At 38.6% G+C, this 24,952-nt stretch overlaps 1 protein-coding gene across 2 annotated transcripts in view; it reads left to right on the forward strand.

Moving 5' to 3' along the window:
- The window catches only part of ARHGAP6 (Rho GTPase activating protein 6), a 458,118-nt gene that overhangs the window by 414,351 nt on the left and 18,815 nt on the right, over positions 1-24,952 (forward strand). For both annotated transcript variants that reach the window (XM_036270639.1, XM_036270640.1), the window contains exons 9-10: positions 6,872-7,051; positions 24,131-24,228. In XM_036270639.1, the coding sequence (XP_036126532.1) occupies positions 6,872-7,051; positions 24,131-24,228 (278 nt within the window). The remainder of the gene's footprint in view (positions 1-6,871; positions 7,052-24,130; positions 24,229-24,952) is intronic.

Genomic DNA, 24,952 nt, shown 5'->3' on the forward strand with positions numbered 1-24,952 from the left:
ACTTAAATCCAGAAATGCATTATGTCTGTATGTCTTATCCTCATCCTCCCTTTAGATATAAGAATGGAACTTTCCTGAGTTAGCCATTTATCTGTACAGTAGTTATAATTAGTGAGAACTCTGCTAACATCAGGTTTTATAATATGGTACTGACACTTTGTTTCAGCAGACACAGCCCTTTGACAGATACACTATAATTCTCATAATTGTTAAGTAGTTATATTACCCATCTGGGTGTCATCTTTTATCAACTATAGATATAACAGAAGCTGTAGAATCATCTGCCTAATCATTGGGTAAAGGCAAGTGCTGTCTATGTTCCTAGGTGTGTCAGTGCTTCTCTGATGTCTCTTAAGTACTATGTAAGAGGAAGAAAGTTGGGTCTCAGGTGTTTAAGAAAGAATTGAGGAAGGCAGAAAGTCCAATTGAACTCACTCTTGCTTTTTTAGAATCATTTCAGACATTCTTTTAGTCCAAATGCTGAACAAGACTCCATTTTCTATGCCAAAAAGAAGGAAATATTCTTGAAGAGGTACAAATGAAACTTAATATACTGAAATACTAGCTACCATTTATGTGTCTCTTACCATATGCTAGGTACATACTAGGGACTTTATATATTATAGTTAATCCTCCATTACACAAGGGAGATATCATTGCCACTGAGGGTTAGAGATCTTAAGTAATTTTCCCAGTGTCCCACAGGGATAATCCATTTATGGTTGAGCAAGTCGTGCATTTGTGCATTCCACAAGTCTGGGGAAGTGCCATGTACCTCATAGTCACTGTAGATTTGCCGGGCTATTAGGACAATATCCCAGCAGAAGGCAGTAAAATATCTTGAGGAAGAGACTTCTTTTTCTAATTCACACAAAGTTGTCATGTTGGATAATCATTGGATCAGTCCCATAATTAATAGAGTCCCAGCTGTACCTCAAACACAAACCAATCTAACTTACTAAGAACAGAAATATAGAATAGGAAGAAGAAAAGACCTACTAGACTAGTTCAGAGTTTAGTTTTGAATTTCACAGCCTCCACATCATTGACATCTGGGACTGCATTGACATTGGGACTGCATTGTGGGATGCTTAGCAATATCCCTGGCCTCTACTCACTTTATGCAAGTATCAGCTCCTTCCCATCCCCCACCTTAGCTGAGACAACCAAAAGTATCTCTAGACATTGCCAAGTATTCTGTGGGATTGGGGAGGGGGCAAAATCACCCTTGATTGGGAGCACTTGGTAGCTTTATAACTCACTGACCATGTATTCTTGGAGAACTCTATTAACCTTCCTAAACCTGAGTTGCCTTATCTGAACGTTGGGAATACAAAATCTTCCACTGACACAGCACAATAGTTTAGAAGATTAATTATTATAAGGAATATGAAAATATCCTGGTAACAACAAAGTTGTATGGGGAAGTGAGAGATTCCAAGGGTTTCTAGACAGTCTTGTCCTAAACCTTGAATCAAAATAAAGAATTACTAACCAAAAATTAAAGCTTCAGGGGAGATATGAGGAGAGCATTACTTCTGTGAAATGATTATAAGTTACAGGAAAGCAAGTAGCCCACGCCGTCATCTTGGATTGGAGTAAAGGCTACGGAGTGGGAAAGTACTAATGAGGTATGAGCAGAAATTAGACTATGTTCATAGAGTAGTGAATGCCTTTGTAAGAGGAGAGGTGATAGATTCTTTTAAGGCCTGAAAGAATCGTTGGAAGGATTCTACTAGAGTGTTATAATTCATGTTGTAGATTGGTTAAAGATAGAGACAGACTGAGTTAGGAAGCTTTTGTATGAATAGCAATACAGAAGACAGCAATTTACATTATAAATGTTTTCAGTAAGAACGGCCTTGGTATTTGAACTATGTACGTCCTTGTCACCTACCCTGAGTTCCTCTAAGCCAGTGAGTGTTGTTCAGAAATATTCTAATTACTGTTCCTGAGATGTTGTGGCACCTAGGAGGTGGAGGCCGTGAGGACATGAGACAAATATAGAATTAGGGAATGCAGTCCAGAGTCACTGCAGAAGTTTAGAGAAATGATGAACATGGGCCAGAAAAGTTAGGAATGACTTCGTGGAGGAGACTGAATTAAAACTACACATCAAAGGGTGTGCAGGAATTGAGTAAAGGGTATGTAGGGGTTGAATAAACAGACCACATAAGCATTGCATAATGATGGGAGTTAGCTAAAAACCCCTTCTGGTAGATGTTAAAAGTAGAGGCAGAGGAACAAAAGAGAGGTCCTTTGTTTATTACTTTTTCAGTTGGTTCATCATGAGCTGGTAGAGAATACAGAATGAGCAGACTGCAGTCAGGCAAAAAGTAGATTGTAAAATATGGTCCAGAAACAAAGTAGTTTTCAGCTTTTTGTCTTATCTCTTTTTTCAGTCTGTGTTAGGTGTGTTATCCATCAGTTGGGTAGTTGTTATGGATTGGAACTTAGAAGAAAACTGAATCAGAGAGTCAAAAAGCTTGGAGGCACACACAGGCTTTGCCAGCACCTTGCTACATGACCTTGTGTTTATAAAATAGAGGGAGAGGAAGGAAAACAGAATTGGGGGGTGGAGGTCTGAGCTTCCTTCTTTATAAAATGAACATAATATTTCCTTTCTAATGGGTACTTGAAATTCAATGCACCATTAACTAATAGGATCTTAAAAATGTCTAAAAGGAGGACATGAGAAAAACTGTTGACTTGTCAACTCAGTGCTCTTCTTGGAAAAAATAGTGCTATTTTATCAAATGGTGTTCTTTTCTATCTTGTGTTTGTTTGTTTTATTACATTTTGTCTAGTTTGCTATATTTGCTTTGCTCCTTAGGGGGAAAAATAAATCCCCAAAGTATGAAATATTTTATTTCTTCTAGAAAGAATATTGCAGGAACATGATTGAAACCTCTTGAGCAGTGGTTTTTCAGGTTGTCCAAGAACCCTCTGGCATTGCATGGGAAATGTGGTGTGAATACACACTTTTTTGGTGAGAGAGTTTGAGGCTGGCCTTTAGTCTTCAAAGCATCTATGAGGCAAAAAGAAATTACTAACCACCAAAGTAGAGCCAGGATTACTGACCTTTGAGGAGGTACATGCCTCCCGGAAATGGAAATTGGCTTTGGAACTGTAGCAGGACCAGTGCCTCACTCTCCTCACTCTGGTCTCAGCCCTGCTTTGAAGCCAGTATTTCATTTCCCCATGCTATGACAGGGTCTGCCACTCAATTGTGAATAGTGGGAGGGGCAAGGTAGTGATGAAGAGCATAGGGCTTCCTGGAGCCAAGATACCAGCTTTGATTCTTAGCTCCACCACCTTCTGGCTCTCATATCCTGTCTGTAAAAAAGGGCAGAAACAGCAGCTGCTTCATGAGTTTCTAGTGAGAATTGAAAAAAACCTGTGGAAAGCCCCTAGCCCAGTGACTGTACATGCTAAACTTTTAATAAAGGTGAGCTGTTTGTGTTAGGATTAGAAATGATCTAGTGCCCAGCTGGTGTGGCTCACTGGTTGTGTGTCGACCCATGCACCAAAAGGTCACTGGTTCGATTCCCGGTCAAGGCATATGCCCAGGTTGTGGGCCTGATCCCCGTGGGGAAAATGCAAGAGGTAGCCAGTCGATGTTCTCTCTCATCAATGTTTCTATCTCTCTCCCTTTTTCTTCCTCTCTCTGAAATCATTAGAGAAAAAAATTTAAGACAAATATCACATGATCTTACTTATTTGTGGAATATAATGAACATAACAGTCTGAGGAATTGGGTGGACTCAGAGATGTGGAAGTGGGGTACAGACTGACAACCCTCAGAAGAGGGGGTGGTGGGGGGAGGGAGGAGATAAACCACATAACTTATATGCATGTACACATAACCAATGGACATGGATAACAAAGCTGGGTACGGGGTGGGGGGTGGGGAGGAGGGTTTCAATGGGGAAAAAAAGGAGAAACATCTGTAACAAAAATAAATTAATGAAAATTATTTTTAAAAAATTTTTAAAAAGAAATAATCTAAGATGCTTATTTAGTAGAGATAAATATTTACTTGAATTGGCTGGCTAATAATGAAATAAGGAACTGACCCCAAGTACACATTATACCTGGACATAGCCATATACATGCTGAGACATGGGGAGAAAGGGTAGAAGCTGTTGTGAACAAGTTTCCAATAAAAAAAAAACAACAACAGTAAAACAAAAACAAAACAAAAAAGTGTTAACAAACCACAGCAATGTGGTCTGCTGCTGGAATCTATGTGCAATTTTACAGACAGATTGTATTGCTTTCCCAGAATAGCAACAAGAGAAGGAGAGAGCTGAAACAGAGTTCTGGATTGTTCTTGTGCTAAACATTCTTTAAAAAAAAAAAACAAAATCTGAGAGACAACTAGAAGACAACCATTGCATAGTAGGATGAGGGCTCTCACAAGACACCGAACGGGCTGGCACCCTGATCTCGGACTTCCCAGCCTCCAGAACTGTGAGAAATAAATTTATGTGGTTTAAGCCAAAAGAAAAAAAAACAAACTTCTATTTGTTAATATTTAAAAAAACAAGACAGCTCTGATATTACTTTAATAGGGGAAGGAAAGCACTCCAAATGCTTCTGAGTTCTAGAGAGATGAATTGGAAAATGGTACATATTTGATTTTATCCTTAGTCATGAATTTGGAGGAAGAGATATGAAAAATAAAATGAAAACTTGTCAAGTTTTATACCAATGAAATAAAACAAAGACAAAATAACTGAACAGTCATACATAAAGGGCACTTTCTTAAAAATTCCCAGAGTTTACCATGTGAAGTCATTTACTTGGCGGCAAACCTGAAAACAGCCTTCCTTTCTAAAAATAATGCCCCCATGTTCCACTCTGGTATTGCAGGGCTGGTAGCCTCTACTTCAAGGCTCCACAGGACAAGAATGAGACTCAGGAGGCTTTGTCTTGTCTGTGAATCGGGACTTTTGAGTGCTGTGCTGTGTACCCAGGTGCCTCTCAAAAACTGTGCAGATCCCCACCAAACACAGCAGTTGCCATACTTAGCCAGGAATTAGTAGATTTTCAATGTCAACAAAAGAAATAAAAAATTGCCTAGACCAGTGGTTGTCATTCAGGGGCAATTTTGCCCACAAGGAACATGTGGCAATGGCTCTTACCTGGCCCTTGCCTTTCCTTCAGAACTCTCTACCACACTGTGCTACCTGGGGTGCCTAGAGGTATTTTACATGTTTCTGTCTGTATACAGTGTTCTCACCACTGTGAAATTGACTTCTCTCCCAGGTCCTCTGCTTTTTAGCCTAGCAAAGTCTATTCTTCCTTCAGGATTCTGTGCAAACATTGTCACCTCTTTGGAGTGTCCCTGGGACCTCCAGAGTTGATAGTTTTATACTTTGTACTCACTACTTGTGATCAGTAAAATGCTTTTTCTTCTAGAATGCGAACTTTTAAAATGAGGACTGTGTTGTGATCATTTTTGGAAAATTCTTAAAATGATTATAATCCATGAAAAATGCCTAGCTTATGGTAGTTGCTGAGTGGATGGATTAGTGGGGAGATGACGGATTGATTGATTGATGAGGGGATGGATGAATAGATAGATGGATGTACGGTTGAATAGATAGATAAATAGATGGATAGATAGCAATATTTTTAAAGGACAGGGCCACCATCAACAAGTCCTCAAACAACAAGTGTTGGCGAGGGTGTGGAGAAAAAGGGACTCTACAGACTGACAATCCCCAGAAGAAGGGGTGGTGGGGGAGAGATAAACCACAGAACTTATATGCATGTATGCATGAACAATGGACATGGACAACAAAGCTAGGGACAGGGCGGGGAGGGAGGGGGAGGGGGGAATCAGTTGGAGGAAAAGGAGAAACATCTGTAACAAAAATAAATTAATTAATTTAAAAAAAAAAGAAAGAAACAAAAGGGGACTCTAGTACACTGCTGGTGGGAATGCAGACTGGTGCAGCTACTATGGAAAACAACTATGGTATTACCTCAAAAAGTTAAAAATTGAACTGCCATTTGACCCAGTGATCCCACTTCTAGGAATATACCCTAATAAATCTGAAACATCAATCAGAAAGAATATATATACCCCTATGTTCATAGCAACACTATTAACAATAGCTAAGATCTGGAAACAACACAAGTGTCCATCAATAGATGAGTGGATTAAAAAGCTGTGGTACATGTACACGATGGAATACTATGCAGCTGTAAGAAAGAAAGATATCTTACCTTTGAGATGACATGGAGGGACCTGGAGAGTATTATGGTAAGTGAAACAAGCCAAGCAGAGAAAGACAAATATCACATTATCTCACTTATTTGTGGAATATAATGAACTAAACAAACTGCTGAACAAAATTGACCCAGAGACATAGAGGTGGGGTACAGACTGACAAACCTCAGAGGAGGTGGGTATGGGGGCAGAAGAGATAAACCACAGAACTTACATGCATGTATGCATAACCAATGGACATAGACAACAAAGCTGGGGATGAGGTGGGGGAGATGGGGAGGAGGGTATCAATGGGGGAAAAGGAGAAACATCTGTAACAAAAACAAATTATTAATAAAAAAAGAAACATTAAAAAAAAGAGCAGACAGGATAAAAATTTTATATAGTACTGCTTCACAATAAATAATTTAGAGTTGTAAAATTTTACTCAGTGTGCTATTGAAATAGCCACTGTGCTGTGAGCTTCAATCCAAGATATGAAACAAAAGGAATATGATGGCACTTTTCATGCATTCTACAAGAGTCCTTGCAGAAAAAAATAGGAAAGGAAAAGGTTCCATTGATTGTTGCACTGCTCAGCATCTTGAAAAGCAAAAATAACAACAGGTCTTGTATTCTCTGTTTTTATAGGTCACTGGGAACAAAATGACATCTCTAAACTTGGCCACCATATTTGGACCCAACCTGCTACACAAGCAGAAGTCATCCGACAAAGAATTCTCGGTCCAGAGTTCGGCACGGGCTGAGGAAAGCACAGCTATCATTGCTGTGGTGCAGAAAATGATTGAAAATTATGAAGCCCTGTTCATGGTAGGTGGCCCTTCTTTGGCAGGGCATCTGAGTAGACTGTCTATTGATTGCCTCTTGGTGGCACAGTGAAACTCACACTCCACCTTTTGGTCTGTACTGCTGGTCATTGAATTCATTGGAAGGCATACAGTTTCAATAGAAACTCACAACCTATGATATCACTGTGAGTTTGGGAGTCCGTGTTTAAACAAAGGTATTCAAATTATACATCCCGTTTTATTGCATCCCAAATAATGGTCACATTTTGGAGTCATTTAACTATTCATATAGCAGTATCCTTGCTCAAAATATTGATAAAACCATTCTCTTTGGAATTATATGTGGCCCTCATGAATGTATATATTCATAACCATCCTCAGAGATGTCACTTCCTCCAAGGTCAATATTGACATTTTACCTCCTTCATGAAGTTTCATCTATCTTTCCTGTGTCCTTCTCATACCACTTAACCATATCATTTCTCTGTCCCTTGAACCCCATCACTCTTCTTACTGATGTTTATCATAACACTGTGCTATAGTCATTTTTTACTATTTCCCCTAGTAGATTATAAACACATTTAAAACAGGCTGTGCCCGTGTTATCTCCTCTCTGTATCCTCTGTACACTTTTGGAAGGCCCTTCATCTGGCAGGCACTCAATAAATATTTTTTTTTATTTGTATTGAATTACCAGTTCCTGTTTTCCTTCAAAAAACTGCATTGCTTGCTCCAACTTCCCTTGAAACATTAGAACAAATGCCAACTCTCTTGTATTTCTGTTTACCACTCATATTGCTTGTCAAAAGTTACAGAAATGTTCTGTATATTTCTTCTCCCAATTTTCTTGTCAATGTTCACTCACCGTAAATCTTACGTATTCCATTAGAGCCTTTTATGTTTTTTCTCCTCAGTATTTTGTCTATATTTTTCAAATGCCTTGCATTAGATTTATTTTCATACTTTGTTTTATACCAATTATTTCTCATAAATTTGAGAGCCAGTGATTTAAAATCTTTGCTCCCTGTGTCTTACCTATGTGATCGTGACCAAGTAATTCAACACTCAGTAAGCATCAATTTCAGTTTTGTGAAATGGGGAAAATAAAAATATAACCTATTTCCCAGGGTAGTTCCCAGAATCATTTGATATGTGAAAGTATTTTTCAAACTATAAAGTTCTATACAACTGTTAATTAATAATTATATTAGTTGGGCAACCAGAGCTGGCTCAAATCTCTACACAACAGACATAAATATCCTGTTGACATAAATTTTAATCAGATGTTTGGTTGACAGCCTTACAGGTGGTGTTATAGGGATCCCAGATCCTTGCATCTTGAGACTCTATAATCCTCTAGGATTTATGGGCCAAACCTAGAAGGGATATCCATCATGCCCACTCAAATCCCATTGGCCAGAACTCAGCTATAAGCCATTTGTAACTGCAAGGGAAGCTGGGAAATATATTCCTCCTGAATGTCCAGGAGGCATAGAAAATGCATTTAGCACAGTGAAAAGTTTATTGAGGTAGAACAGTGTCTTGCTCCTTTTTGAGTCTGAAACACTGTTCCTGTGTTGCACACAGTAAATTCTAAAACGATATGGAAATTATCATTGACTCTATATAAATTTCACACTTTAGCTGAAATCCTCATAATTAATTACATATTTGGATGAATCAAATGACTGAACTTATCAACATTTTCATCAAGTTTTAAGTCACATGTCTTTTTGCCAAGTAGCCTTCGCATTACTTCATGCACTCTGGATTTTTTTTTTTTTTTTTTTATCCTCACCCGAAGACATTTTTCCATTTTTTGTTCAGGTAGAGTGGGAGGGAGAGAGAGGAACAGAGAGAGAGAGAGAAACATCGATGTGAAAGGAACACATCGAGTGGCTGCCACCCACACAACCGACCAGGGCCGGGGACAAACTGCAACCGAGGTACGCGCCCTTAGCGGGAACCAAACCAGGGTCTCTCAGGACCGCAGGCCAACGCTCTAACCGCTGAGCCAAACCGGCCAGGGCAGCTCTGGATTTTTTTAAACAAAATAATACCTCTCATTAATATTAATTTTAATCTCTAAATTCTGTATTCTAAGAAGAGTTCTTTATATGAAACCACTAATCACCAGGCATTTCTTTTCACCTGAGATACTAACAACAACAAAAAAAAAACTCTTCCTGACCTCCTTGAAAGTACAGTTGCCACCATTTTAATTGTGCCATTCCTCTCCTTCCCATTTTCTGCCACCTGGGCTACTAAAAATAGCAGAAAAAAACATCAGTTTTCCTCCTTTTCAACATTTTCCAAATCTGATCTTTGCCGCTTTCTGTAGAAATTAGTGTCAAGGCTCTTTTGGGTAATACCTCATATTTTGGTTCCCCAGCTGTGGTCTTTACTTTTTAACAAGGCCTTTTCTGGCCACCTTATCTAAAATACAGCCCCCCCTCTACCATCTACACATTCCTCACCTCCTGTTCCCTTTCCCTGCTTTTTCTCCTTAGCACTCACCACTAACTACTAATATAGGGTTGTACTAATTTTTCTTGTTTGTTGAGTGTTTCCCCACTAGAATGTAAACTTCATGACAGGATGATGTTTTGTCCTTTTCCATCTACTTTCTTTACTGCGTTATATCTGTGTCTGGCATTTGGTAGAAAAAAAGAAATATTGGTTGGATTAATAAATGACTCAATGGTATTTTTGTGACATATGATTTCTATATTACTAAATTTTCTCCTTATACATATCAAAAGGTTTGGGTAGGAAGGAATTAAGGATAGTTTTCTCAGAATAAGTTAACTATTAGCGTAAGCATTCTTGATCTCCTCAGATGGATTATGGGAATTACATATTGAGAAAAAAGACAGTGGGGTGGCAAGGGTGATGGGACAAAGATACCAAGCCTAGGTCAGTAAAAAGAAAACAAGTTCTAGAATCAGAAAAGTTTGCTGTAGTCCTGTCTTTGCTATACATTAGCTATGTGACCTCACCTTTTCAGATTTCTATATTTTTAGTTATCAAATGACTGGGTTGGAATAAATGATTAAGCAACATTTCTTACTGGCTCTAAAATCTGCGTGATTCTGCCCTGGCCGGTTTGGCTCAGCGGTTAGAGCGTCGGCCTGCGGTCCCGAGAGACCTGGGTTCGGTTCCCGCTAAGGGCACGTACCTCGGTTGCAGTTTGTCCCCGGCCCTGGTTGGTCGTGCGGGTGGCAGCCACTCGATGTGTCCCTTTCACATCGATGTTTCTCTCTCTCTCTCTTCCTCTCTCTCCCTCCCTCTCTATCTGAACAAAAAATGTCCTCGGATGAGGATAAAAAAAATAATAAATAAATAAAATCTGCGTGATTCTGTGCCCCAGCATTGACTTCACCTCTTTTATTTCCATAAAGCACAGAATAAAATTAATCTCATTACTTTGTAGTTTCTCTTGGCTTATTTAGCATTTCAGAACCCAGTTGGTTATAACAAAGCTGGTGGCTAGTTGGAAAAGCTGGTCTGTGTGGGTGGAAAAAAATTCAGTGATGTATATAGCTGTTTCATTTTGTTTTGTTTTTAAGAAACTTTCAGAATTAGTGCAGTAATTCCAAACAAGGAAGAATAAAGCTGGACAGGACCTGATAGTTAAAGGTGGTTAACAATTGTGCAGTTTCAGAGTCCTTGGAAGGGGTTATGAGCTCAGAAAGAGAGGCATCACTTCTCACTGGCATTAGAAAAGAAGAAAGAAAAAAAAGATTTGTTAGGAAAGGTGGTTGTGAATTTGTCCTTGAAGGCAGAATGCACCCTGGAGGCAGCAATTCCACAGAACTGATGGAAGGGATATAAAAACCCACAGAGGACTGGCAGGGATCCAAAGTTTGTTCTGAGTGTTAATAATGTCCTTCATTTCCTGATGCCTCTCCCAAGTGGCCAGTATCTGAATTAATTGGAATGGGCAGAAAAGAACCTGGCTTTATCCCATAATACAGAAGAGGTGCCTAGGTTCAGAGGTTGACACATGGTTCAGGAATCTGACTAGGACAATGTTTTGTACCAAATGTTTGCTTTTCAGGTTTTGTGTTAGAAATCCTGGAGCTGGTCATGATAACAACCATCATGAGCACTCTATCGGATAGCGGCTATCATGATTACTCTGTCGAAAGACCAAGGCAGCAGATTATTAATAGTGGTTCCCAAAATTGAGCATGCAGCAGAGTCACAAGAAAATTTGTCAGGCATTCAGATTCTGGGGCCAAACTCCAGAGAATCAGATTGGGTAGCACTGCGGTGGAGCCCAGGAATCTGTACTTTCTAATGAATGTCTTCAGGGCACTCTGGTACTTTTGTAACCACACCTTAGGAAACACCCAAGATGGTGGGAAAACCATGAGCTTTGGAGTGAGCTACCAGAATTCAAATCCCTGCCATATATTTGCTATGTGATCTTGGCCCCATGCTGAACTTTCCTACACCTTCATTTTTCTGTTATCAAAAGAGAAAGATGAAGTTACCTACTTGGTGAGATTGTTGTGAGAATTATAAAAGACATTTTAAGGCACTTGGGACAACAACTGTCATATATTAAGCACTCAAAAAAGATCGCTGCTGTTGTTATATTACATTGATAAGATATCTGTCCTGTCAAAGCGGGTATTGTTACTAGACTAAAAAGGTCCTTTTGCCTGCCCGCATCAGAGCCCAATAAGACAGAACAGGAGCTTGCAGCAGAGAAAGTGAGGGTGTATTTTCAGGGAGTGGTCCACACCTGGACACAGGTGAGCTCATGCTCAAAGAGCTGGCTGCCCGATGGCTTCCAGGGGATGGGTTGTATGGGGGCAGTCCTTAATCATGGGGACTAAGGGAGTTAGGGTTGTGGTCAGGGTCATGGTCTCTACTGATTAGTTGGGGATGGGGTAGGAGGTAGCTGATCAGTGCATCTGATGTCACCCATGGCGTTGCTTCTTCTGGTTTTGCCACATTTCTGGGCCTCAAGCTGAAACACAGCTGAGGCCTAGATGTTATCTCTAGTTTGATCAAAACCCTGTCTCTGTGGTCAATGGAACCGAGGCTTTGTTTCTAAGATTATTTGATGCCCAAAAGAACCTCATTGTCCTGAGGGCTCAATGATTAAGGGAGTGGATGTGCAAGGGAGAAGGAGGCAGGTGAGTCAGGGTGCTGGATGAGGCCAGTTCGAGTCAACAGGAAAGAAAGGAGCAAAGGTCATATTGAAGAAAGGAAGTTTGTGCATGGTTACGGTGTGTCCTTTGCAATGAAGTACACCTGACCACTCTGTATAACAGTGTGACTTGCTTACCCTCCTCTTCTTATTCTTTTTTTCTACAGCATTTATCACCTTTCAACACACTATATAATTTACTTATTTACTATATTTATTGAAACCTAATAGAATGCAAACTTTATCAAGGTAGTGATTTTTGTTTGTTTTGTTCATTGACATCCAGAAAGTACTTTGTAGAAAATAAGTGCTCAGAAATTATTTGTTGAATACATATATTCAACAATAACATATTGCTGGAAACATGCATTTCGTTGTTTGTTTTTAGTTCGATGTCTATACTTTTTAGATTCCTTTACCTTTAAATCCTGACCTTCCATTTCTAATATCAACAACAATTTAAAAACTGGATAACAAAGGATGCAAGGCTGGTACAATATTCGCAAATCAATAAATGTGATACACCATATAAACAAAATGAAGGATAAAAACCACATGACCATATCAATAGATGCTGAAAAAGCATTTGACAAATCCAGCACCCATTTCTGATAAAAATGATCAGCAATGTGGGAATAGAGGGATCATATCTTGACATAATAAAGGCCATATATGAAAGACCTACGGCCAACATCATACTCAATGGGCAAAAACTAAAAGCATTTCCCTTAAAAACAGGAACAAGACAGGGATGTCCACTTTCGTCACTCTAATTTAACATAGTACTGGAAGTCTTAGCCACAGTAATCAGACATGAAGAAAAAATACAAGGGATCCAAATTGGAAAGGAGGAACTGAAATTGTCATTGTTTGCAGATGACATTATATTATACATAGAAAACCCTATAGACTCCATCAAAAATCTACTAGACTTAATAAATGAATTTGGCAAAGTAACAGGATACAAAATTAACATCAAGAAATCAATGGCATTCTTATATACCAGTGATGAAGTCACAGAAAGAGAAACTAAAAAAAAAAAAACAATCCATTTACCATCCCAGCAAAAAAATTAAGATACCTAGGAATAAACTTAACCAAAGAAGTAAAGGATTTATTTGCAGAAAACTACAGAATGTTGAAAAAAGAAATATATGAAGATATAAAAAAGTGGAAGCACATACCTTGTTCATGGACTGGAAAAATTAACATCATTAAAATGCCCATATTACTCAAAGCAATCTATAGATTTAATGCAATCCCCATCAAAATACCAACAACATATTTCACAGAACTAGAACAAATACTTCAAAAGTTTATATGGAACCAAAAAAGACCCCAAATAGCCACAGCAATCTTGAAAAAGAAGGACAAAGTAGGTGGGATCACAATACCAGATATCAGGTTAAACTACAAAGCTACAGTAATCAAAACAGCCTGGTACTGGCATAAGAACAGAACAGAGAGCCCAGAAATGTTTTTTTTTTTTTTTTTTTTTTTTATCCTCACCCGAGGACATTTTTTTTTTTGTTCAGGTAGAGTGGGAGGGAGAGAGAGGAAGAGAGAGAGAGAGAGAAACATCGATGTGAAAGGGACACATCGAGTGGCTGCCACCCGCACAACCAACCAGGGCCGGGGACAAACTGCAACCAAGGTACATGCCCTTAGCGGGAACCGAACCCGGGTCTCTCAGGACCGCAGGCTGATGGAGAGCCCAGAAATGGACCCAAGACATTATGCTCAATTAATATTTGACAAAAGAGGCAAGAGCATACAATGGAGTAAAGACAGCCTCTTTAATAAATGGTGTTCGAAAAATTGAACAGCTACATGCAAAAAAATGAAACTAGACCATCAACTTTCACCATATACAAGAATAAACTCAAAATGGATAAAAGACTTAAATGTGACTCATGAATCCATAAAAATCCTAGGGAAAATGTAGGCAACAAAATTTCAGACATCATACGCAGCAGAATTTTCACTGATACATCACCTAAGGCAACAGAAACAAAGAAAAAAATGAACACATGAGACTACATCAAACTCAAAAGCTTCTGCACAGCAAAAGATACAATCATTAAAATGGAAAGGCCACCCACTGTATGGGAGAGCATCATTGCCAATGATTTATCAGATATGGGATTAATTTCCAAAATATATAGAGTACTCATACAACTCAACAAAAGGAAGACAAAGAACCCAATTAAAAAATGGGCACAGGAACTAAATAGACTCCTCTCCAAACAGGACATACAAATGACCAAGAGACATATGAAAAAATGCTCAACATCACTAATCATCAGAGAGATGCAAATTAAAACAACAATGAGGTATCACCTCACACCTGTCAGAATGGGCGCCATCAATAAATCATCAAACAACAAGTGCTGGCGAGGGTGTGGGGAAAAGGGGACTCTAGTACACTGCTGGTGGGAATGCAGACTGGTACAGCCACTATGGAAAACAATATGGTGTTACCTCAAAAAATTAAAAATTGAACTTCCATTTGAGCCAGTGATCCCACTTCTAGGAATATATCCTTAGAAGCCTGAAACACCAATCAGAAAGAATATATGTACCCCCATGTTCATAGCAGCACTATTTACAATAGCTAAGATCTGGAAACAGTCCAAGTGTCCATCAGTAGACGAATGGGTAAAAAAGCAGTGGTACATATACACAATGGAGTACTATGCAGCTGTAAGAAAAAAGATCTCTTATTCTTTGAGATGACATGGAGGCACCTGGAGAGTATTATCCTAAGGGAAACAAGCCAAGCAGAGAAAGACAAATATCACATGATCTCATTTATTTGTGGAATAAAATGAACATAACAGTCTGAGGAATTGGGTAGACCCAGAGACGTGGAAGTAGGGTACAGACTGACAACCCTCAGAAGAGGGGGTGGGGGGGAAAGGAGAGATAAACCACAGAACTTATATGCAGGTATGCATAACAGATGGACACGGACAACAAAGTTGGGTGTGGAGTGGGGGGGATGGGGAGGAGGGTGTCAATGGAGATAAAAAGGAGAAACATCTGTAACAAAAATAAATTAATAAAAAAACCTGGATAACATAAAATGATACTCTCTGGGAACACTGGGAATAAAAGAGAAAGTTATGAATGCATATCTAGAAATGGTCACTGGTATCATTGTAAGACAAAAAGCATTCACTAACTACATCATTAACACATTAATTGGTTTGAAAGTTGTTGCTTCTATAACTGATTTTGGGAATCCCAGAGAAAACTCATCATTGCTGTTGGAATTAATAAGAGCTTCAGAGCAGAGTGGAGAAAACCGTCAGGTCATTCTAAGGGTTGATACCATAGAATTCCTGCTAGGGCTTCTTTTTTGGAGACAGGGAAACAAGAGAAGGCACCACCCCTGTGGGCTGATGAAAAGTCCGGAGTGCAATGGAGACGTGGGAACGCCAGTGAGTTCCCACCCCGCTGGTTCATCAGCCTGAGCTGGGGACAAGCATAGTGCACGTGGGAAATTTTAAATGAGAACTACTGGGAAAAAGGGTCAGAGGCCAAGCTGAGGATTCCAGGCTCTGAAGCCAAGCTTTGCTTTGTGTTCTCTTTATTCCCAAATGCAAATTGCATTTTCCTAAAACCTCGTTTGCATGCCAAGTCAAAGGAGTCAGGCAGCAAATCAGGTCATCAAACAAGCAACTGCCCCCCACAAACATATCCAGATAATGAAATAGGATTTCCATTTCCTGTTTTATGTAATCACCGTTTTTTTAAATAACCACTGTTTGTGTGCTGGGATTGGCTACTCCTTATGTACATCACTGGCTTATCTAAATTTCTCCACCATTTCATGAAGAGTTAGGCATCTTTTGTGCAAGTGATGTAGCAACTAAGTGGATGGCTTCTGCAGCATGTTGCTCCCCACATGGAAGACAAGTACCTCAATGTGGCATCTCAGATATGAAGTTTATTTGCAGGGAAGAAAGAGAATACTTTAGCCAGCTTGAAAGGAGGGAGCAAAGGAGACCTTTAATGCTATTAATCCCTCTGGATTGTTTATAACACAGACCTGCCTGATGTTCAGGCCAGGACATGGCTGCAAGAGCCAGTACATGTTCCTGCTAGAGCCTGTTCACCTTGTCTCTGTCTACAATGACAGAATCTGTGCACTGTTGGCAGCATACACTGGTAGAGGGGAACAGAAACATATTGCACCTGAGATGTTTTTACTTCCTTTAACTTATTGCCATGGAGCAAAGACTGCTATTTTTTCTTCCTCTTTCTTTCCTGAGTCATCCTCCAATACATTTCCATGAGTCCTAGATCCTTCAATTATTTTGTTCATTAATGTGCTTCTGTTGCTAAACACTGCATGGCATGTATCAGACACTTGAGAAAAAGTCGTGAAACTTAGTGAATTCTGACCCTCCAAATGCATCCCGACACCCTTACATAATATTAAGTCATCCTCCACAACAGAGCCACACAAAAGGTTCTAAGCTGGGCCTGTCCATGTTTGAGCTTTTGTTCCCATAAACAGCCAAAGTGATTTCTTTCACTTTAAAAGAAAGTTTAAAAGTTTTTTAAGTAAAAAAAGAAAAATGTCATCATGACTTCCAGTGATATTTACTTTTTCTGGGGAGTGTAGAGTTTTAAATGCCAAAGCATCCTTCTTGGTCCAGCACAAAGTGGTGGATTGGCGTGGGGTACCCAGTGGCAAGTACAATAGGGCTGGGTCCTGGGAACTGCTTTCAGAGATGCCCTTAATGATTTGTTATAGTGACTTAGCAAATGGAGAAAATGCAAATTGTTTTTCCCTCTCTGTGGTTTATGGAATAAACTACATCATAGCAGTTATACCCTAGGCAGTCATTCAAGGTTTCATTTTTAATTTGATAGGGTGGATTTTAATTGTGACAGTTTTATTCCTTTATATGTGCAGTGTTTACATTTTTTTCTCTGAAGCAGGAGAGTCCAAAGTTCTTTTGATTTTTGAAATAACATTAAGCTTCGAAGGAACACATGAAAATCTAAGGCGTTGAGTCTCCAGATAAACACAACCATAAATGGTACCCTTAGAAAATAATTAAAGTTACTCAATAGTTGACTAAAATCCAGTAAAGATTTTGACTTGAAACAGGCTGGGTTTGTTTTTTTATTCAAATGTACAGAATTAGTTGATTTAAAAAGGTAATGTGTTTTTCACAATTTGATTCCTTAGTTTTTATTTTGCTATATGCAAAACCCCAGAAGAAAAAATTTTGTTTGATTATTGAGGCATACTTTTCACTTTTAGAGTTTTTGTATTGATGGAAATAATAGTTTAAGAACCTATTGTAAATTTTCTGATGATCCTCAATTGGGAAAGGAAATTTATTTTTCTAGTCTAGAAGTTAACAGCAAGGAGATTTTTGTAGAGCATGACATTGACACTACTTATAAGTAGAAAGAAGCATCTAAGCAAAGGTAACAGAAGCAGTATATACCATGAAGACCAATAATCCCTGGTTATTTTTATTATTATTTGTAGCCATTCCCACAACATTTATTAAGCATCCATTTGGGTAGAAAACACCACTATAGCCTCTGTTCGGAAAGAGCATAATATTGATTAAGTAAGTGAGTGACTGGTCATGGATGTGCAGATAGGAACTTCGGGAGAGAAGAAAGTAGAGAGGCAAAGAGGGAAAAAAGGAGGCATTATTTAGAAAGCATTTAACTGCAAGGAGGAGAAAAATCAACTGCAGGTGACTGAAAACATCAGGATTTCTTATCTTGTATGATTGGAAGGATAAGGGAACATAGTTTTAGCAGCTAACTCACTCCTATTCTGTCTGCTTTTCCATCTTCAGCTGCAAGACACTGCAGTCATTTCCAGCGTCTCTTACAGCCATCATCACATCTAGTGATGAAGAGAGATGTTTTCTCCCTGCATCTCTTTGCAATATGGAAGAGAACCTTTTCCAGAATCTCCTATGAGACCCTCCTTGGGGCATGTTGGTCAGGATTGGCACACATGATCTTGCCCTTGCTGCAAAGGAGGCTAGCTAACAGAGAACTGCAACCTTAGGAGCCTGTATCAGGTCCAGATAGATAAATCAGATAATCTCTGCCTTCAGGATATTTATCTTTCAATGTTGTGACCAACCCAAAGATTTGAGGTCTGATGGAAGGGAAGGAACCAGAAGGGAGAAGCTACACAAAGTCTGGCTTCAAGACCATTGCAGTTGAGGGGCCGAGAGCTCACAAACTGTAATTCTAGAAATTTAGGGGGAGGTCAGGAGCAGAGACATGTCAAGAGGAAATCCCGTAATTTTCTTACCCACCAGAAGTGTTAAGCAAAAGAAAAGAGAGTGATGCTTCTCTGCAAGCATACAAGATAAGAGGCAGTAATGAACAACTTAATCAAACAGAACACCTCAAAACAAATATTGGCCATCTCCATTTTGTTTGTTTTTATATTTTCTTTTAAGTGTTTAATTTATTAATTGTTTTTTCTATTTCTAATAAAACATTTTACTCTAAATCCCTTTCCAATTGGTAAGGGGCTTTCAAATCTGTTAGCCCTTTTGACCCCCATAACACCTTCATAAAGGCAAATGGGACAGATAGGATATGCCTGGGTTTTCAGATGTTGGAACAGAATCCTATAGAACATGGTTCATGTGCCCACGTTTACATTAATTATAAGCAGCAGAGCCAAAACTGGACCTTAGGGGCTATCAACTCTTAGATACTTTTTCAACAGTATCCTAATTCCTGAAAAGGAATGCATATGGGAACAATCTGCCTGGATAGTTCTTACTGTAAGCTCCTGTTTCTTATCAATTTATTCCCTTAACTTTTATTCCTCTATTAAGTATCTAAATTAATAAAAAATGAATGTTCATCCAATTTAACTGAGCCATTAGTTTGAAATTTTTATTAAATAATGGGAAATGAAATGTGCAGATATGTACAAAAATTAGAGGCATTGTTGGGAAAACAGCATTGGATATCGTTGTATGAATACTATGTCAGCTCTAGGTATCATTTCAAATTCTCTATCCTCATTTTCCCACTGGCCCCAAATTTCTGAACCATTCCTTTATTTAAAAAATTTTTTTGGTCAATGGAGAAAAAAAGAAGGGACATCTGTAATACTTTCAACAATAAATATATAAATAAATATAAAATATTTTAAAATTGATTTTAAGGAGAAAGTAAGAGAGAGAGTGAGTGAGAGAGTTACTGATGTGAGAGAGAAACATTGATTGGTAGCCTCCCACATGCATCCCAACCAGGGATCTAATCTGTAACCTAAGTATGTGCCCTGACTGGGAATTGAACCTGCAACCTTTTGGTGTAAAGGGTGATGCTCCAACCAATTGAGCCACCTGGCCAGGGCCATATTAATTTTTGAAGCTGCTTTAAATCATTTTGTAACAAGATGAGATATAAATTAATTAAAATAATGAATTATGTCACAGTAGTCAGTCTTACATAATAATAGAAAAAATATTATCTACCCTTCCTGCAGTTCTTGGATTCACATTTTTTAAGTATGTCTTTTTATTTATTTATAAATAGTGTCTCCAAGCCAAAATGGCATCATGAGTCTTTTAAAAAGAAACTATAGATATGTTTACAGCACTGACCATTTCTATTTGTATTAGGTACCAGGTAAAAGTCACGTATACTACATTAAAAATATATCAATAATTATAATTGGTTGGGAATCAAGCCTAGTTAAATGAATGAAATTTTTGAATTGCAGAATAGTTTGACAAAATTTATGGCAAGTTATTTTTTAAATAATGATACTTTCTGTTACCTATTCTAATTATGTATCCAAGTTAATTTATTATTAGACACACCATATACTCTCAAAGAATGAATATTGTGATACTACCACTCTGAAGGACATGCATGGTAGTTGTTTATTTTTTGATGGGAGTGGATTGGTGCTAGGAACAAAAATTTTTATTATATGTCTAAACTTAGAAACTTTAAAATTAAACTAGCTGGATGAAAATACACATTTTTAAATAATTTTCTCATGTAATTTTCTTTTTTAAAAAAGTTCAAGATATACATTTATGGTCTCTATTATTTTTTGCTTTGCTGTTCATTTCTTTTTTTAAGTGAGTACTCTCTCTTCTAATTGTCACTATTTAGGTATTACCTTTTGAAAAATTGATACAAATGTACATATCTGTTGGGTCATGTTATTTGAAAAATTTATAGTAAAAATTATCAGTCTTTGTATTTGTTTAATTTATTCAATAAAGTAAGAGAACAGAGTCTCTCAGTCTTGACCTAAAACTCCTGCCCCTTTTTTTCTTTTATTTTTATTCCCAGGCCATTGCATTTGGTCATAGAACTTTAAATGCCATCTATGTGTGTCTCCCAAATTTCTTTGTCCAGCCCAACCCTCCCCTCTGAACCCCAGATCTTTATTCTCAATTGTCTACTTGATCTATCCTTTGTTTGGATGTCTCACAGGCTTCTCACCTCTATCATATCAAAGCCACATTCCTAATCTTGACCCCAACCTCTTCCTCCTACAAATCTCTACATTAGTCAATGGCAACCCCATCCTTCCAAGTGTGGAGGCCCCAAATGTTGAAGTCATTCTTTCTTCTTTTTCTTCTCCTATTCCTTCTCTCTCTTTTTCTCTGGACCCATAAATAGTTAATACTATCATCTCTGTCTTTACTATCTCCAGACTCCAAATATTTCTCATGAGCTCACCATTTTGATTCAATACTCCAGTATCTCTCTTCTAGATGTAACAACAGCCCCTATCTGTACTTCCTGCTTCACCTCTTGCTTTCCTACAATCCACTGTCAACTCAGCAGCCAGAATGATGACAATTCATGTTAGCTCTCTTTCCAAAACCTCCAGTGGCTCTCCGCCCACTTAGATTGAGAGCAGAAGTTCTTATCAAACCCTTAAGACTCCACAATATTTGGCCTTGGCTACCTGACCCACTTCCTATCTCTAGCCCCCTTTCTCTCTCTGTGTTCCAACCTCACTAGTGTCCTTGCTGCTCCTGACATACAGATCTTGCTGATTTTTTCTCCCTTCTGCTTGGAATGATTTTCTGCAATTCCTTCATTAATTTCAGTTCTCTGCTAAAATATGTCAGTTTCTCTGTGGCCTGACTATACTATTTAAATTGCACTCCACTTCCCAGCATTTGCCAGAGGCCTTTCTTAGTTTTGTTTTTCTCCATGTGATCCATGCTGTGTTTTCTTTGTTTGTTTGCTTGTTTGTTTGTTTCATGCCAGGCTTCCCATATTCATTGTCAACTTCTAGGAGACAAAGATTCTTATCTGTTTGGTTTGTAGCTGAATTACAGCTTCTAGTGGCCAGCATTCAGTAATCATTCACCAAATATTTTTGTATTGAATTCAAGGAAGAAAGTGTGGAAAAGGCCAGAGTGGGAAGCACAGTGGTTCTAAAGTAGTGAGTGTATGAGGATGACTGCTAAAGGAGAAAATGGGAAGTAGATTGAAATAAGCAAGCAATTTGGAGGGCCTCAGCTATAGGGATGAAAGTTTTTTGAGCAAATGAGTGTCTTGATCAGAGCATTCTGACAACCACGCAGAGAAGAAATTTGATGCATATGTTGAAGGAATTAGATAGTACACAGTTAGCAAGCTGTTACACCAAAGGCCCATCAAGGATGTGTCTTTTATTTTTTTCAACTAAAAACTCAAACTAGCTTAAGGAATTTGGGGGCTTACATAGCTGAATAATACAAAAGCAAATATGTCTTTATACATAGCTTTACCTAGGATTCAAATGATGTTAAAAGAGCCCTTTTCTTTCTCTCCATTTATTGGTATTATTGTTTTCAATTGTCAGCACAATCCTCAGGCCCCATATGGCTACAGGCCCTGTATCCTCTATCTCATAAGTCTCAGAGAAATTCTCATGGCTTTTCATTGTCTTTAATAGAGTCACATGTCCGTTGATCAGGCATCCATGTTAGTCTGGGAATGGAATGATCACTGACTTAGACTAGGTTACATTTCACTCTTGAGTTTAGGATTGGGGAACAGTTGGTTCTCAAGAGGGAACTTAGGCTATAACTGTTATAAAAAGTAGGAAATGGAGGCTGGAAATGGCCAACAGATGACCATTACAGAGAGGTAATGAGGGCTCAAACTTGGATCATTTCAGTAGGAATGGAAGATAGAGGAAAGAAGTAACAGGCATCATGGAGATGAAATCAAGTAGATCTTCGGGCTCTGAACAAAGAGGGGAAAGGGCACAGAGAAGCTTGAATATAACCCATATTTTGCATTTGTGAGACTAGGGTTTTGCAATATCATTAATAAAGATTCAGGATAAAGTAGGAGGAACAGATTTATGAAAGAAGGAAAGAATTTTGTTGCTTTCTCATCCCTGTTTTTATTAATAAAATTATTTCCAGCTTCTCAAAACTCAAGAAGAATTGAGTTCTACAAGAGGCAGGAGGCAAATTCTTCCACCAACTGCTTATTCTCAGAAGACTTGTCCTCAGAGTTCTTAAGAGTCTTATCTCCAAGCCCATATGTGAGAGAATCATACTGACAAATTTTCTCTCAATAGTTTGAATTTCCTTTGGTTGAGCTACCAGCATCTACAGCATAGAAAACTGTTAGAGCCGAGTTCAGTCTTTTCTTTTAGGCTCATAAGGGCATCTTCTAATGCACTGTGGGCTAGGCTTTGAGAAACATGGGACACTTATCTATAGGACTCTAGTGAATGCCTTGTCAAATTATAGAGCAAGAAATCTAATTGTTAGTGGACCAGGATAAAAGATAGGAGTAAATACAAGCACTGAATGATAAAATGATACCTGCAAGTTTACATTTTTAAGTGTCTACTACCTTCCAGGTACTATTCTAAGTCCTCAACATATAATAAGTCATTTAATCACCACAGCAACTCTTTGTGGTACATGCTGTTATTGTCTCCATTTTACAGAGGAGGAAACAGAGATGTAGATAGGTTATGTACCTTGCCAAAGGTCCCACAGCTAGTAAGTGGAACTAGGACTCAAACACAAGCAGTCTGGCTCAAGGACCTGTCCTCTTAATAAACCGATAGTATGTTCCAGAACTGCCCAAGACAGTTGTAATTTATGCCTCTTGTCTTGGCATAAATATAAATGTGAACTCCAGAAAGTGTCCCTGTTTGGACAGTAAGTTATGAACACCATTTCTCTTAACTACAATATTTTGCTTATCCAAAGCCAAGAAAAATCTAGTCTGAACAACAGAAGTATCCAAGTGATTAGGCTGTATCTTCAGTCATAAGAGGAGTGACAGTTTGGAATGAATATGACTATTTGATAATCATTCAGTTTGCCTTAAGAATTAAACTAGCTGTATGGATTGGTGTTGGGGGTTTTTTTTGTTGTTGTTTGCTTTATTTTTATTATTATCTTTGTTGTTGAGAGTATTACAGATATCCCCCCTTTTTCTCCCATTGCCCCCCTCCACCCAGACCTTTACCACCCTATTGTCTGTGTCCATGGGAAATGCATATATGCATATAAGGTCTTTGGTTAATCTCTTCCCCCCACCCCACCCCTCTACCCTCTGAGATTCCTCAGTGTGTTCCATGTTTCCATGCCTCTGTATCTATTGTATTCATCAGTTCATTTTGTTCATTATATTCTACATGTAAGTGTGATCATGTGATATTTGTCTTTCTTTGACTGGCTTATTTCGCTTAGCATAATAATCTCCAGGTCCCTTCATGCTGTCTCAAAGGGTAATGGATCCTTTTTTATAGCTGCATAGTATTCCATTGTGGTGCATTTACACAATGTAGGTTTGGTTTTAACCAACCAATCGGTCTGTTCTATTACAACTCTTATGGCTCTGTTTTATGCTATAGTAAAGTTGCCAGTGGCCATGGTTTGTCTCCACCTGAAATGGTTTTATTTATGCCTCAACATTTGGCCTCTCCAGGTTCCCCCAGATCTCCAGAATGAAGTGCTGATCAGCCTGCTAGAGACCGATCCTGATGTGGTGGACTATTTACTCAGAAGAAAGGCCTCCCAATCCTCGTGAGTATGCCAGTTTCTAAAGTCACTCAGGGATTTCTATTTCCATTTCTAAAGAATTAGAAAGGTTTATAGAACTTCACGCAGGGCGACTTGAAGTAGAATTTTGGCAAGTGGCACAGATGATTAGTCCACCTAACTAGAGACTGTTTGTCTTACTAATCCGCTTATTGAATCAGAAACTAGTTTATAGGATTTTTTTCACTTCAATTTTTGGCTTTTTGTAGTCCCTTGAGGTCCTTTGGACTGTGTTTACCTGAAAAAAGAAAATAAAGGCACCAAATCACTGGCAAGGAACTCAAGGACCTGACTAGGATGCACACCAGTAATTCTACTTCCAGATTTCTGGTAACTGTTCTTAAGGGCCCATAAGGCTGAGCCTGCAATGTATAATTTACCAGCACAAGTGATGCATTACCAAACCACAAGACAGGCCTCAGCCAAGGCCTAGGTGCTCATTTGAAATTAGAAGTAGGCACCCTCTTGACTCCCCTGCCCTTTATAGCTAGCATCCTTTTGATAAAAATACACACTGGTCTCCACATGCACTCATGATTGCAATGAGTAAAACAGTAGGACCACTAAATTTTTGCAAGTTAGATTTTATGATTAATTGTAACCATTTGCTACAGAGGGAGAGTATATGGGGGTACCGAACTTTTGGCAAAGCCAGTTAAGGGGTACTACTGCATCATTTCTAGGAGCAATGACACCACCATGACACCAA

Source organism: Molossus molossus, unplaced genomic scaffold (assembly GCF_014108415.1).
Source record: "Molossus molossus isolate mMolMol1 unplaced genomic scaffold, mMolMol1.p scaffold_m16_p_2, whole genome shotgun sequence".
Classification (NCBI taxonomy): Eukaryota; Metazoa; Chordata; class Mammalia; order Chiroptera; family Molossidae; genus Molossus; species Molossus molossus.